This window comes from Eschrichtius robustus, chromosome 15, assembly GCF_028021215.1.
Source record: "Eschrichtius robustus isolate mEscRob2 chromosome 15, mEscRob2.pri, whole genome shotgun sequence".
Classification (NCBI taxonomy): Eukaryota; Metazoa; Chordata; class Mammalia; order Artiodactyla; family Eschrichtiidae; genus Eschrichtius; species Eschrichtius robustus.
Genome location: NC_090838.1, coordinates 23,001,353 through 23,017,278, shown reverse-complemented (window position 1 = coordinate 23,017,278; position 15,926 = coordinate 23,001,353). Strand labels below are relative to the sequence as shown.

The window sequence follows — 15,926 nt, the reverse complement described above, 5'->3', positions numbered from 1 at the left end:
CACAAATGTGTGACAAATGTGTGACACTATCAAAGTCAGAAATTAAGCCTTCACCAAAGTTCACAAGCAAAGCTTTCCTACTGAACCAATTTCTTTTAAAATAAAACTTGAGTTCTCACTGGGAATGTATGTAGTCATACGGACAAAGAATTAAGAAGGCTTTCAGAACAATCTAAATGGAAAGTAACATACAGCTAAGAATATTGAGGCGGGAGTATAAATAAGTAGCAAGTCAGGGAAGGAAAATAAATTTCTGACTTGAGAAACTTCTTACTTACCCATTTAATATGTGTTCAAAAAGATGAACTTGACCATCTCTGCAAACAACAGCTAACTTGACAGGCTAAAAGAAAAATGTAACATTAATAGGTAATATACTTTGGTCTACTCTAATAATTACTTATGAAAATTCAACTACCCTCTCCACCCTTCAAATAACAAGAGATAAATCAAAACAGTAAGGATGTACAACTCTTGAATTTAAAAATAATCATTGCCACCAAAATAACAATTCAAGTAGTTGTTGTCAAGCCTATAAATAAATGTTTAGGCTAAGAAGACAGCACAGTCCATGAGAACGCAGCATGGAAGTTAGAGGAGCTAAGTCAACAACCAAGCGCACTGGCTGACAACAGGGAACCAACCGGCAGGCCCACATGTCAGGATTATTGAAAACGCCACTGCGCCCTGTCCTCTGCCCTTATGAGCACTCAACACAGAATCCAATGATTACTTCGAATAGTCTAAGATTTTTGTTTTATTTTGTTCTCTCTCTTTCCTGAATCATCAAATCATCAAAACCCTGATTTTAAAAAATAGTATTTGTGAAGTCCAAAAACAAATTCTCAAAAGAAACAAGCCACTTACCTCTTCTTTATTTTCTGACAAAGTCAAGTCAATATAGACAGGTTCGTCTGTAACTGTGAAAGACATCACTGCATTCTTCTCTTTGTTTTCTGACCGGACCTGCCTAGATAACAAAACCAATGATTAGATAGTAAGACATTAAAAAAAAAAAAAAGGCAAACACCTAAAGGGAGTTCCAGCAATCGGCTCCCAACAGCATTTTCATCTTTTGAAAGCTAAATAAAGTAATTAAAGATCAAAATAAGGGAAGCATTTGTGTCACTACCATGTAACATGGTTGCATGGGAAAAGAGAAAGCATTAATGCATTTGTGGCAGATTTAAACAATGAGCAACGTTCTTTTCCATTAACCTATTTGTCTATCTTGATGGCAACGCCAACTGTCTGGATCACTGCAGTTCTGCAAGTTTTGAAGTGAGTTTTCCAACTTCTTTTTCAAAGTCATTTTGGCTATTCTATGTGCTTTGAATTTCCACTTGAATTTTAAAATCAGATTGCTGGGATTTTCACTGGACTCACATTGAATCTATACATTAATTTGAGGAGAATTAACATCATAGCAATACTGAGAAAACAGAGTCCAGAAATAGATAAATAGATAGATAAATGATCCTCACTATTTGTTGATTCTTTGAGAATTTGCCTACTTGCTACAATTTATTTGTAGACCCCGAAATCACTACTTGTGGTGATTTCATGGTCTTTAACAGGTATACATAGAGCAGTGAAGCATATGAGCAGCCCAACGCTCATGAGGTTTAACAAGGCTATGTTCTGCCTTTTTATTTCAGCTTTCATACTAAGTATTCTTTTCACAGCTTATTTAGTGCCACACTTTTTGCTTTTGTGCTTTTGGTTGGTGATTTCACTATTTAAAATGGCCCCCAAGTATAATGCTGAAGTGCGGTCTAGTGTCCCTAAGAGTAAAAAGGCTGTGATATGCTTATGGAGAAAATGTTTAAGTTTGATAAACTCTGTTCTGACGTAAGTTAATCAGCTATGTGTGTGTGTGTATATGAATAAACTAGGGTATCTTTAAACAGAAATACACATAAAACAAGGTTATGTATTAATTAGATGACAAAAATGTTGTAACCAGAGGCTTGCAGAAACCAAACCCTGGTGTTTCCCCAAGGAGTAAGAGTTCAGTATCGCTGAATCAGTGCTCCTGAGGACTTTATACAACATGACGACTGCAAATAACAGGCAATTGACTCGACGTGTATATATGCAGCACCAATTCACTGGAGATAGTACTGGGACCAATGGATATCCAAAAAACAAAAAAACAAAAACAAACCCATGAACCCCAATCTGTTCCTTGAACCATATACACAAATTAACTCAAAACAGATCACAGAACCAAATAAACACAAGACCTAGAACTAAAAAACTTCCAGGAGAACACTTTTGTGATCTTGGGTTAAACAGACTTCAAAACATGATCTGTACTTCATCAAAATTAAAAACTGCTTAGCTTCAAAAAAAAGACAAGCCACAGACTAGGAGAAAATATTTGTAAAGCATATACCTAATAATTGATTTATATTCAGAATATACACAGAACTCTCAAAACTCAGTAAGAATACAAACAACCCAGCAGAAAATAGGCCAAAATATTTGAACACACACTTTGTCAAGGAACATATCCAGATAGCAAGTAAGTACTTAAAAGATTCTCAACATCAATAGTCATTAGGAAAATGCAAATTAAAACCACACTGAGATACCACTACACACTTATCAGAATGGCTGAAATTAAATGACCATAAAGTGTTGGTGAATATGTGAAGGAATTAGCACTCTTATGCACAGCTGGTGGGAATGTAAAATGGTACAACCACTCTGGAAAAAATTTGGCAGTTTTTTAAAAAGTTAAATATACACCTATCGTAAGATGCAGCCATTATACTCCTAGGTACTTACCCAAGAGAAATGAATCATGTGTCTGTACAAAGACTTGTACACAAATGTCGTTAACAACTTTATCTGTAATATCCTAAACATGCCAACAAGCCTGTAGACTGAGGTGGGGAGGGGGATTACAAAGGGATACGAGGAAACTCTTGGGAGCAATGCATGTGGCCACTGTCTTGATTGTGGTAATAATCTCACATTTGTATACATATGTAAAAACTTAATTATCCTTTTGCTTTAAGTACGTACAATTTATTATGTCAATTATAACTCATTGAAGCTGTTTAAAAAATCTGGGCACAAATTTAAAAAACTAAAATAAAGACTGAGTAACAGAGTAACAAGCGTGACTTACAAACATGATTCAAGATCAGTTTCTTTTTATTAACTAGTGAGACTTTATACATTTACCAGTAAACAGTCTTTCAGTATTTTTGTGTCTAGAAGAAAATTAAGAGTTGATTTGATAAATTCTGAATATTTCATGCATAATAACTTCTTAATAAAACAAGATTCACTCTAAAATGAAGTTACTGGTACTATATACATGCTCAAAATCACTGCTATCACACCACTATATACAGCAGAAGCTGCTATTTTAGCCCATCAACAGGAGATAGTACTTCCTCCTTGCAGTAATATGAAAGGGTTTTTTGGGCTTTTTTTAAATTTTAATCCTCATTCAGTGGCAAGAAGCCTTCAAATGTTATTTTCTTTCAGAAACGTGTCTTTCAAAGGTAATTATAAGGGAACCCTCGGCTTGCTCTACCTAACAAAACACAAAGTTTTCATGAATGGCCTTTGGGGGCAGCCTTTCAATATGCAGTTTTAATCTGTTTGTTTTTTATGGTTTACTCCTCTGTTACTAGGAAGCCCCAGGTATACACATACTATCTTCAGGATCTTAAGACAGCAGAAATCAACTTTTCTGCTATACAAAAAATTTTGGAGCTGGAGACCCCTAGTCTCAGGAGCCAAAGAGGTGAGGCATTAAAGACTGAAGCACCTCAGTAATGTCAGGAGATTGGGGTGGCTGATTTTAACTTTTCTGGCATTACTAATTTCTTATGTTAGGGATAAACCCTCTAGAACCAAAATAAGATATTCCAATAGGCGCTCCTCAAAAATGAGACACAGGACAGAAAACCAACACAATTTGATTATGAGAGGCATAATTAGGAACTAAGCTGACGGTCTGGAGGTGAACAGAGGTCCACCTCCAGACTAATATGAACCTTCCCCACACGACTACTTTAAGAAATACATATTTGATGAGTCTCACTTCTGAGTAACTTTATATGGTCAAGAGCATGCTCAACTAACTGATCATTAGGATAAGAAACTACTTCTATTTTTACAATCTCTACTTATTCTGTCCATGAACATCAGGTAAAAGAAAAAAAGTTAATTTCACCATCAGATGATGTTATAAAATCCTAGAAATTTCTTATTATTACTTTTTAAATTTTATTTATTTATTTATTTATTTTTGGCTGTGTTGGGTCTTCGTTTCTGTGCGAGGGCTTTCTCCAGTTGCGGCGAGCGGGGGCCACTCTTCATCGCGGTGCGCGGGCCTCTCACTATCGCGGCCTCTCTTGTTGCGGAGCACAGGCTCCAGACGCACAGGCTCAGTAGCTGTGGCTCACGGGCCTAGCCGCTCTGCGGCATGTGGGATCCTTCTGGACCAGGGCACGAACCCGTGTCCCCTGCATTGGCAGGCGGATTCCCAACCACTGCGCCACCAGGGAAGCCCCTATTTCTTAAATTTAAAAACTTTTTGATGGCTCTTTAATACCAAATTGATTTTTAGTTTCAAAAGTAGCTTCAAAGGGAATTAGTGACAGAAACCACTGCAAGGAAAGGCTTACTGGGAATTCTCAGACACAACCAAGGAATTTAATGTCCTCAGTAAACCATCAAATAGGCATTACTGCACTAACCCAGATAGTCATCTCTTTCAACAAAATCAGAGATTTTCCTAAAAGAATTTTTTAAAAAGGTTTTTAAATTGCCCAGTCACAAAAATATTCAGCCCACTTTATCTCTAAACAAGCATGGAGGAAGTTCTATTATGTAATGCTCTTAAATTTTTCTCATAAAGATCTGATTTTTAGGCAGGCTCAATTCCTCATTACAAGTCAATATAAAATAAATCTAACATTAAATACAATAAAGCAAATCTCATATTCATCATTTATATTAACCAAATAAGCTATGACCGATTCTTTCAAGGCAATGTTACCTCCCAAAATCCAAAAGACTACATACCAGACATTAAGTAACCGGTCATGTACTGCTCCAGATAAGAAATAAAGACCTGTAATTCCATCAAAGGGTTGGCTCTCATTAGGAGGTCTGATAGTAGTGAACATAAGTGATGAAACCGGCGTTGCATGTCCCGTGAAGTGCTAGAGAAAGTTAAATCTCATTTAGGAGAGGATGTAAAGCAGTAACAAAAATTAAGACTTCATATGTATTATAAACAATATACATGATACATATCTGAAATCAGAGCTCCAGACTACCAAGGTTATTTGTGCTATATTCCTCTCACTTTAAAGAACTCCATCCGAAAAAAACTGAACATTAAAGCTGTCCCTTCCAACTCCCGTGAGCCTACCCCACAATCTTTACTTCTTCCGTATTTGTGTTAAAGATTCACTTCACTCTATCCATTTTAAAAGGGGTGCTTGGGTGCTCAGACACAGCCAAGGAATTGTAGGTCTTCATGTTACTCTCAGTGAGTCGAAACCACAATTTTAAGGCATCATCACAGCACCAAATGTTCAGTAACCCCTGAGCACACTCAAAATGTAATTCTAAATCTCCACAGCTAAATACAATAATATAAACAAATGCTGGATGCAAGCTAGAAATAAAAAATTACTATCATTATTATATAATTATATTATTATTGAAGAGAGTAAGATACTTAATTCAAATTCCACTCATTTCATTTTCCATTTACATTCATTCTTCCAATGCATGCAAAAAGGACATGTCTAATCTATTTAACAGATTTGGAGGACTACTTCTGTCTATTAATTGTACTATTTCATATGCTTGAAAATAACACATCTATATTCTTAAAACAATATTCTTTGGCTCAGACTTCTGCCTTTCGCCATACTTACTCTAGACAACTGTTATGCTTACAACTAATTTGATTCACTCACTCTGTAGACTTCTTTGGTCTCCAAAACCCATAGTTTGATTGTTCGACCAGCTGAAAGCAACATCTTTCCATCTGGGCTGATACACAGAGAACTGACGCTGCTATTATCACCTTTCCATTTGCTGTATTGTGAAGAGAAATAAAAACATCTCAATGAATGGGGAGGAAACTTAACTCAAAGCAAAAAGAAAACAAAAGGCAAACTAGGCATTACAAATACCACTCAAGGGGCTTCCCTGGTGGTGCAGTGGTTAAGAATCCGCCTGCCAATGCAGGGGACACGGGTTCGAGCCCTGGTCCAGGAAGATCCCACATGCCACGGGGCAACTAAGCCCGTGTACCACAACTACTGAGCCTGTGCTCTAGAGCCCACGAGCCACAACTACTGAAGCCCGTGCGCCTAGAGCCTGTGCTCCGCAACAAGAGAAGCCACCACAATGAGAAGCCCACGCACCACAACAAAGAGTAGCCCAGCTTTCTGCAACTAGAGGAAAAAAAAAAAATACCACTCAAGGTTCTATGCCAAACTGCATTCCCTAAAATCTTGACTCAGGTAACCAACCTTGGACATATCACCAAGGTAATGCTTCCCCAATAGGACAGAGAATCTCAAGAGGTACCAGGAAATGGGTTAATAAGAGTTATAAGAAGGTAAAACGGGTAGTTGTGTCTCCTGTGATCCATGAGGTGATTCTGTTAATGCCCAGGAAACTACCATGCTGGCTGGACCTCTACAAACCTATCCTATCCCTTCCATAGTTCCTGCATTCTCTGGAAGGCTGAGAATTTAATTTACTTAGTAACACAAATGATCTCTCAACCTACAGTACAAAAAGGTTATTTCTACCCCAAATCCACAAATATATGCCCCTAGCTGATAGAATAAAATAAATTAGGTATAATGATCCCTTTCTAATACCACAAATATGATTAACAGCAAGAGTCTTTGCAAACTGTTGCATACGTTAATGCTATTTATAAGCAACAAGGAGCCTGGCTTGGCTATTCACTCATAAAATCAAGAAGTAACAGTAGCGGGACCTCCCTGGTGGCACAGTGGTTAAGAATCCACCTACCAATGCAGGGGACATGGGTCCAGGCCCTGCTCCAGGAAGATCCCACATGCCATGGAGCAACTAAGCCTGTGCGCCACAACTACTGAGCCTGTGCTCTAGAGCCCGTGAGCCACAACTACTGAAGCCCGTGTGCCTAGAGCCTGTGCTCCACAACAAGAAGCCACCGCAGTGAGAAGCCACGCACCGCAACGTAGACTAGTCCCTTCTCGCTGCAACTAGAGAAAGCGCGTGTGCAGCAACAAAGAACCAATGCAGCCAAAAATAAATTCATTTAAAAAAAAAACAAAAAAAAACAGAAGTAACAGGAGCAATCTTCTTACGAGAAAAGGTTAATTCTAAAGTGAAAGAAAACATATTGCTCTGCCAGTCACATTGGAATATGTCAAATTACTCATTTGGAAAAACAAAATTAGATTCCTGTCTTATATTACATACACACTAAACTTAATAACTTAAACCAAAACTAATTGATTAAAAATAAGTATTAAAAAAATACTTATGAGAAAGTTTTTATAATCATGGGGTTAGGAAAAGCCTTCCAAAGCAATTACAAACAAAGAATCACAAAGGAAGAAAATAATCAAGTTTAATTAAATAAAACTCTGTACCACAAAATAAGTCATAAAATTAAAGGCAAAAGGCTAAGAGAAAAAAATCAAAAATATATAGGCGAAGAGTAAGTGTGGAGGCGGAGTCAAGATGGCGGTGTGGGAAGACGTGGAGTTAGCTTCTCCCCACAACTAGGGCGCCTGCTGGCCGCTGGTGGGGGACTCTGACACCCAAGGAGAGGGGAGGAACCCCAAGGTGAACCGGTAGGACGCAGGGGGACTGGGTGGGGGAGAAGTGGAGGCCAGACAGGATCGGCACCCCTGAGGCCGGGGAGATCAAGAGGCAGGCGGGAGGGACTCTCGGGGAAGAGCCGGAGAGGAGCAGAGGGCGATCGCCTGGCCCACTTGGGCAAAGGAGGCTGCTGAGCTCCCAGGCTGGTACCCCCACCTCCAAAGCCCCGTCTAGGTCTCCTGGGTCCTTGGGGGCATAGGAAGGAGGCTGAGGGGAGAACTGGAGAGGCAGGCGGGAGGGGCCTTCCCAGATCGGAAGAGCAGGAGAGGAGAGGAGGGCGTGTGTCCTGCCCACTTGAGCCCAGGAGGCCTGCTGGGCTCCCAGATGAGGTCCCCTGCCCTCTGAGACCAAGTCCCACCCCCCATAGTCCCCAGGGCCTTTTCCAGCCCTGTGGGACCTGAGCATTGGCCCCTCCCAGCACCCAAACCCTGCCCTTGCTTAGGCCCTGCCCTCCACAGCCAAGGCCTTCCCCCCACCCCTTTCTTTTTCCCTCCTCTTTTTTACTACTCTGATATTGATGTCCCTTCCGACTGTTGATTCATCTTCTATATTCTTTCTAACGTAACTGTTAGTTTCCTAGTCTAATTTTATTTTTTACTTTGTCATTGTTGTCTTTTTTGTTTGTTTGTTTTGCCGCCCCAGGCGGCTTGCAGAATCATGGTTCACGAGCCTGGGGTCACGCCGAAGCTCCTGCGGTGGGAGCTCCGAGTCTTAACCACTGGACTAACAGAGAACCTCAGACCCCAGGGAATATTCACTGGAGTGAGGTCTCACAGAGGTCCTCATCTCAGCATCAAGACCCAGCTCTACCCAATAGCCTACAAACCCCAGAGATGGAAACCTCAGGCCAAACAACCAGTAAGACAGGAACACAATCCCACTCATAAAAAAAAAAAAAAAAAGTCACAGATGAAGGAGCAAGTAAAAACCTACAAGACCAAATAAATGAAGAGGAAATAAGCAATCTACCTGAAAAAGCATTCAGAGTAATGATAGTAAAGATGACTTGGAATCTCAGAAATAGAATGGAGGCACAGATTGAGAAAATACAAGAAATGTTTAAAACAAAGATCTAGAAAACTAAAAAACAAACAAACAGAGATGAACAACATAATAGCTGAAATGAAAAATACACTAGAAGGAATCAATAACAGAACAACTGAGGCAGAAGAACGAATAAGTGAGCTGGAAGACAAAATGGTAGAAATAACTGTCGAGGAGCAGAATAAAGAAAAAAGAATGAAAGAACTGAAAACAATTTCAGAGACCTCTGGGACAACAGTAAACGCACCAACATTCGAATTATAGGGGTCCCAGAAGAAGAAGAGAAAAAGAAAGGGTCTGAGAAATTATTTGAAGAGATTATAGTGGAAAACGTCCCTAACATGGGAAAGGAAATATTCACCAAAGTCCAGGAAGCACAGGGAGTCCCATACAGAATAAACCCTAGGAAAAACACACCAACACACATATTAACCAAACTAACAAAAATTAAATTCAAAGAAAAAATATTAAAAGCACCAAGGGAAAAACAAAAAATAACATACAAAGGAATTCCATAAGGTTATCAGCTGATTTTTCAGTGGGAACGCTACAGGCCGCAAGGGAGTGGCAGGATATACTTAAAAGTGATGAAAGAGAAAATCCTACAGCTAAGATCACTCTACCCAGCAAGGATCTCATTCAGATTCGATGGAGAAGTCAAGAGCTTTTCAGACAAGCAAAAGGTAAAAGAATTCAGCACCACCAAAGCAGCTTTACAACAAACGCTAAAGAAACTTCTCTAAGTGGGAAACACAGGAGAAGAAAAAGACCCACAAAAACAAACCCAAAACAATTAAGAAAATGGTAATAGGAACATACATATCGATAATAACCTTGAACGTAAATGGATTAAATGCCCCAACCAAAAGACACAGACTGGCTGAATAGATACAAAACAAGACCCATATATATGCTGTCTACAAGAGACCCACTTCAGACCTAGGGACACATACAGACTGAAAGTGAAGGGATGGAAAAAGATATTCCATGCAAATGGAAATCAAAAGAAAGCTGGAGTAGCAATACTCATATCAGATAAAACAGACTGTAAAATAAAGACTGAAAAAGATAAGAAGGGACACTACATAATGATCAAAGGATCAATCCAAGAAGAAGATATAACAAATATAAATGTTTATGCACCCAACATATAGGAGCACCTCAATATATAAGGCAAATGCTAACAACCATGAAAGGAGAAATTGACAGTAACAAGTAATAGTAGGGGACTTCAACACCCCACTTACACCAATGGACAGATCATCCAAACAGAAAATACATAAGGAAACACAAGCTTTAAATGACACAATAAACCAGATAGATCTAATTGATATTTACAGAACATTCCACCCAAAAGTGGCAGAATACACCTTCTTCTCATGTGTACATGGAACATCCTCCATCTTGGGTCACAAATCAAGCCTCGGAAAATTTAAGAAAATTGAAATCGTATCCAGTATCTTTTCTGACCACAACGCTATGAGACTAGAAATCAATTACAGGAAAATAACTGTAAAAAACACAAATACATGGCGGCTAAACAGTGTGCTAATAAATAACCAAGAGATCACTGAAGAAATCAAAGAAGAAATTTTAAAAAACATGGAAACAAATGACAATAAAAACACGACGACCCAAAGCCTATGGGGCACAGCAAAAGCAGTTCTAAGAGGGAAGGTTATAGCAATACAATCTCACCTCAAGAAACAAGAAAAATCTCAAATAAACAATCTAACCCCACACTTAAAACAACTAGAGAAAGAACAAAGAAAACCCAAAGTCAGTAGAAGGAAAGAAATCATAAAGATCAGAGCAGAAATAAATGAAACAGAATCGAAGAAAACAATAGCAAAGATCAATAAAACTAAAACCTGGTTCTTTGAGAAGATAAACAAAATTGATAAACCCTTAGCCAGACTCATCAAGAAAAAAAGGGAGAGGACGCAAATCAATAAAATTAGAAATGAAAAAGGAGAAATCACAACTGATACTGCAGAAATACAAAAGATTATAAGACACTACTACAAACAACTATATGCCAATAAAACGGACAACCACGAAGAAATGGACAAACTCTTGAAAGGTACAATTTTCCAAGACTGAATCAGGAAGAATTAGAAAATCTACACAGACCTATCACAAGTAATGAAATTGAAACCGTAATTAAAAATCTTCCAACAAACAAAAGTCCAGGACCAGATGTCTTCACAGGTGAATTCTATCAAACATTTAGAGAAGAGCTAACACTGATCCTTCTCAAACTCTTCCAAAAAACTGCAGACACAGAAACACTCCCAAATTCATTCTACAAAGCCACCATCACCCTGATACCAAAACCAGAAAAAGTTATCACAAGAAAACTATAGACCAATATCACTGATGAACATAGATGCAAAAATCCTGAACGAAATACTAGCAAAGAGAATCCAACAGCACATTAAAAAAGGATCAAACACCATGATCAAGTGGGATCTATCCCAGGGATGAAAGGATTCGTCAATATACGCAAATCAATCAATGTGATACACCACATTAACAAATTAAGGAATAAAAACCATATGATCATCTCAATAGATGCAGAAAAAGCTTTTGACAAAATTCAACACTGATTTATGATAAACTCTCCAGAAAATGGGCATAGAGGAACCTACCTCAATATAATAAAGGCCACATAAGACAAACCCACAGAAAGCATCACAGTCAATGGTGAAAAACTGAAAGCGACCACTAAGATCAGGAACAAGACAAGGATGTCCACTCTCGCCGCTCTTATTCAACATAGTTTTGGAAGTCCTGGCCACAGAAATCAGAGAAGAAAAAGAAATAAAAGGAATACAAATTGGAAAAGAAGAAGTAAAACTGTCACTGTTTGCAGATGACATGATACTATACATAGAGAATCCTAAAGATGCCACCAGAAAACTACTAGAGCTCATCAAGGAATTTGGTAAAGTTGCAGGATACAAAATTAATGCACAGAAATCTCTGGCATTCCTATACACTAATGATGAAAAATCTGAAAGAGAAATTAAGGAAACACTCCCATTTACCATTGCAACAAAAAGAATAAAATACCTAGGAATAAACCTGCCTAAGGAGGCGAAAAACTTGTACTCAGAAAACTATAAAACACTGATGAAAGAAATCAAAGATGACATAAACAGATGAGAAATATATCCATGTTCTTGGACTGGAAGAATCAATATTGTGAAAATGACTATACTATCCAAAGCAATCTACAGATTCAGTGCAATCCCTATCAAACTACCAATGGCATTCTTCACAGAATTAGAACAAAAAATTTTACAATTTGTATGGAAACACAAAAGACCCTGAATAGCCAAAGCAATCTTGAGAAAGAAAAATGGAGTTGGAGGAATGAGCCTCCCCGACTTTAAACTATACCACAAAGCTACAGTAATCAAGACAGTATGGTACCGGCACAAAAACAGAAATATAGATCAATGGTACAAGATAGAATGCCTAGAAATAAAACCACGCACATATGGGCACCTAATTTACGACAAAGGAAGTAAGAACATACAATGGAGGAAAGACAGCCTCTTCAATAAGTGGTGCTGGGAAAACTAGACAGCTACATGTAAAAGAATGAAATTAGAACACTACCTAACACAATACACAAAAATAAACTCCAAATGGATTAAAGACTTAAATGTACGACCAGACACTACAAAACTCTTAGAGGAAAACAGGAAAAACACTGACATGAACCACAGCAAGATCTTTTTGACCAACCTCCTAGAGTAATGGAAATAAAAACAAAAATAAAATGGGACTTAATTAAACTTAAAAGCTTTTGCACAGCAAAGGAAACCATGAACAAGACAAAAAGACAACCCTCAGAATGGAGAAAATATTTGCAAATGAAACAACAGACAAGGGATTAATATCCAAAACATACAAACAGCTCATGGAGCTCAATATCAAAAAAACAAACAATCCAGTTACAAAATGGGCAGAAGACCTAAATAGACATTTCACCAAGGAAGACATACAGATGGCCAAGAGGCACATGAAAAGATTCTCAACATCACTAATTACTGGAGAAATGCAAATCAAAACTACAATGAGGTATCACCTCATGCCATCCAGAATGGCCATTATCAAAAAATCTAGAAACAATAAATGCTGGAAAGGGTGTGGTGAAAAGGGAACCCTCCTGCACTGTTGGTGGGGATGTAAATTGATACAACCACTATGGAAAACACTATGGAGGTTCCTTAAAAAACTAAAAATAGAACTACCATATGACCCAGCAATCCCACTACTGGGCATATACCCAGAGAAAAAAGACACATGTACCATAATGTTCACTGCAGCACTATTTACTATAGCCAGGACATGGAACCAACCTAAATGTCCATCGACAGATGAATGGGTAAAGAGCCATAAAAAGAAACCAAATTGAGTTACTTGTAGTGAGGTGGATGGACCTAGAGTCTCCTAGTACAGAGTGAAGTAAGTCAGAAAGAAAAAAACAAGTACCGTATGCTAACACATACATATGGAATCTAAAAAAAAGTTGTACTGATGAACCTAGTTGCAGGGAAGGAATAAAGAGACAGACATAGAAAATGGACTTGAGGACATGGGGTAGGAGGGTGAAGCTGGGGCAAAGTGAGAGTAGCATCAACATACATACACTACCGAATGTAAAATAGTTGGCTGGTGGGAAGCAGCAGCATAGCACAGGGAGATCGGCTTGGTGCTTCGCAATGACCTAGAGGGGTGGGATAGGGAGGAGGGGAGGGAGGCTCAAGAGGGAGGGGATATGGGGACAAGTGTATGTATATGGCTGATTAGCTTTGCTGTGCAACAGAAACTAACACAGTATTGTGAAGTAATTATACTCCAATAAAGATCTATTAAAAAAAAAAGAAAAAAATATATAGGCAAAGCATTAATACTCAGAATACATAAATAGCTCTTTATATTCAAGAAAGAACTCGAGTTTAAAAAAAACTCAAAATAAAAATAGACAAAGGATATATAAACAAGCAATTCACAGAAGAAATACAACTTGTCAATAAAGATGGAAACACCCAACCTCACCAATAATCAAGGAAATGCAACAATAATGTATGAGAACTTTTCCTTTACCCTCACTGGTTCCTAACATTCTTGACAATTTCTCACCAATTCCCAGAGCTTCAACACTCACCTGTATTCCTTATTCAACATCTACTCACTGAACTGACACAAGACATGATCACCATCCTGACAAGCTTCCTGAATCTACTTCATCAATGACCACTGAAAAGGCCAGCACAGAGCCAACACCACCACACCCCTGTCCCCTGTTACTTGTGTAACCCTCTTCCATCAGCAGAACCTGGGAACTTGTTAGAATTCCCAAGCCCCAACCTAGACCTACTAAATCAGATCTGCAAACACATATAACATATGTGCACATTAAAGCTTGAAAAGCACTAGATCAGAAGATTCCTCTCTGGGAAATGTGACAGGTTCCAGAGGAATGACCTACATATCCTGATACTGAAGGTCTCCCAATCACTCTACAAATGAAGCCCAGCAACTGAGCCACACACCCACAATGGCTTTCCAATCAGCTTTTTAATGTTTCATTTTTGAAAAACAACAGGCAGCCAAGGATCTCCAGTCACTTGAAGAATGCCTTTAACATGAAAGAAACCAAAATCAAACAAAAATCAAAACATTCTCAAGAGGGAGATGATAAAAAGTAAAAAAGTTTAAATCCTATAATATCTTCAGAGAGTTAGAAAATATTATACGCATGACAGAAACATGATGCAACAAAAAAGAAATACTCAAAGAACGAAAAACAGCTCCCAGAAGTTAAAAATTTAATTAGAGAAACTTAAAAATTCAATACAAGATTTAGAAGGTGAAATTGAAGCAATTTCCCAGGTAACAGAAGAAAAAGACAAAAGAGAAAATGAAATAAGGTAAGAAACCTAAAGGATTAGTCCAGGAGATATAACACCTAACAGTATGTAGTATAAGAGAAAGATCAAAGAAAAGAGAAGGAATGAAATTATCAAATACACAGTATGAGAAGAATGCAGAACATGAATTCCCAGGCTAAATGGTCCCTCAAGTGTCAACATAATTCACTGACTAAAGAAAAAAAAACACAGGATATTTTAAAATATAAAAATAATTAACAATGAAAGCCAAAAAACCAACAAACCAATGCTTCAAAATCCTGAGGGGAGGGCTTCCCTGGTGGCGCAGTGGTTAAGAATCCGCCTGCCGATGCAGGGGACACAGGTTCGAGCCCTGGTCTGGGAAGATCCCACATGCAGAGGAGCAACTAAGCCCACGCGCCACAACTACTGAGCCTGCGCTCTAGAGCCCGCGAGCCACAACTACTGAAGCCCAAGCGCCTAGAGCCCGTGCTCCGCAACAAGAGAAGCCACTGCAATGAGAAGCCTGCGCACCGCAACGAAGAGTAACCCCCTGCTCACCGCAACTAGAGAAAGCCCGCGCACGGCAACAAAGACCCAACGCAGCCAAAAATAAATAATTAAATAAATAAATTAAAAAACAAAATCCTGAGGGGAATTATTTCCAACCCAAAAGTCTGTATCTTCAAATTATCAATCAACTGTGAGGATAGAATAGACACTGGAAGACATGGATGGTAAATTTATTGAGATTTTGCTTGTCTTCCAGGAAGCTACCAATTTGTGTCACCAAAAAGAAGGAATAAACCAACAAAGAGAAAAATGGGATCCAGGAAACAGAGGCTCCATCTGACAGGAGAATTTTCAAGATGATGAAAGGAAATCTCAGGATAATCACTGAAAGAAGGCAGAGAAGTCCTCCAAGAAATAAATGAAACTGGAGGGAAGCCTCCAAAGATTAAATAACTGATTGATTAACTGATGTGTCTGAAAATAAATGAGATTTACACTACTGCAGGAATGAGACTGAACTAATGACGGGTATATACAAAACTAAGCAAATGAACAATAAAGCAATTATAAACCCCAAGAAAAGCA

At 38.5% G+C, this 15,926-nt stretch overlaps 1 protein-coding gene and 1 non-coding gene across 2 annotated transcripts in view; both read right to left on the bottom strand.

The window, feature by feature from the left end:
• Positions 1 to 15,926, bottom strand: part of WDR43 (WD repeat domain 43) — a 48,919-nt gene that overhangs the window by 20,023 nt on the left and 12,970 nt on the right. The window contains exons 4-7 of the mRNA XM_068564513.1: positions 5,961 to 6,081; positions 5,053 to 5,192; positions 868 to 970; positions 279 to 343 (exon numbers count right to left, since the gene is read on the bottom strand). Of these exons, the coding sequence (XP_068420614.1) occupies positions 279 to 343; positions 868 to 970; positions 5,053 to 5,192; positions 5,961 to 6,081 (429 nt within the window). The remainder of the gene's footprint in view (positions 1 to 278; positions 344 to 867; positions 971 to 5,052; positions 5,193 to 5,960; positions 6,082 to 15,926) is intronic.
• LOC137778239 (small nucleolar RNA SNORD53/SNORD92) lies at positions 5,479 to 5,563 on the bottom strand. Its single transcript, XR_011076817.1, has one exon. It is a non-coding gene; the product is annotated as a small nucleolar RNA SNORD53/SNORD92 (small nucleolar RNA).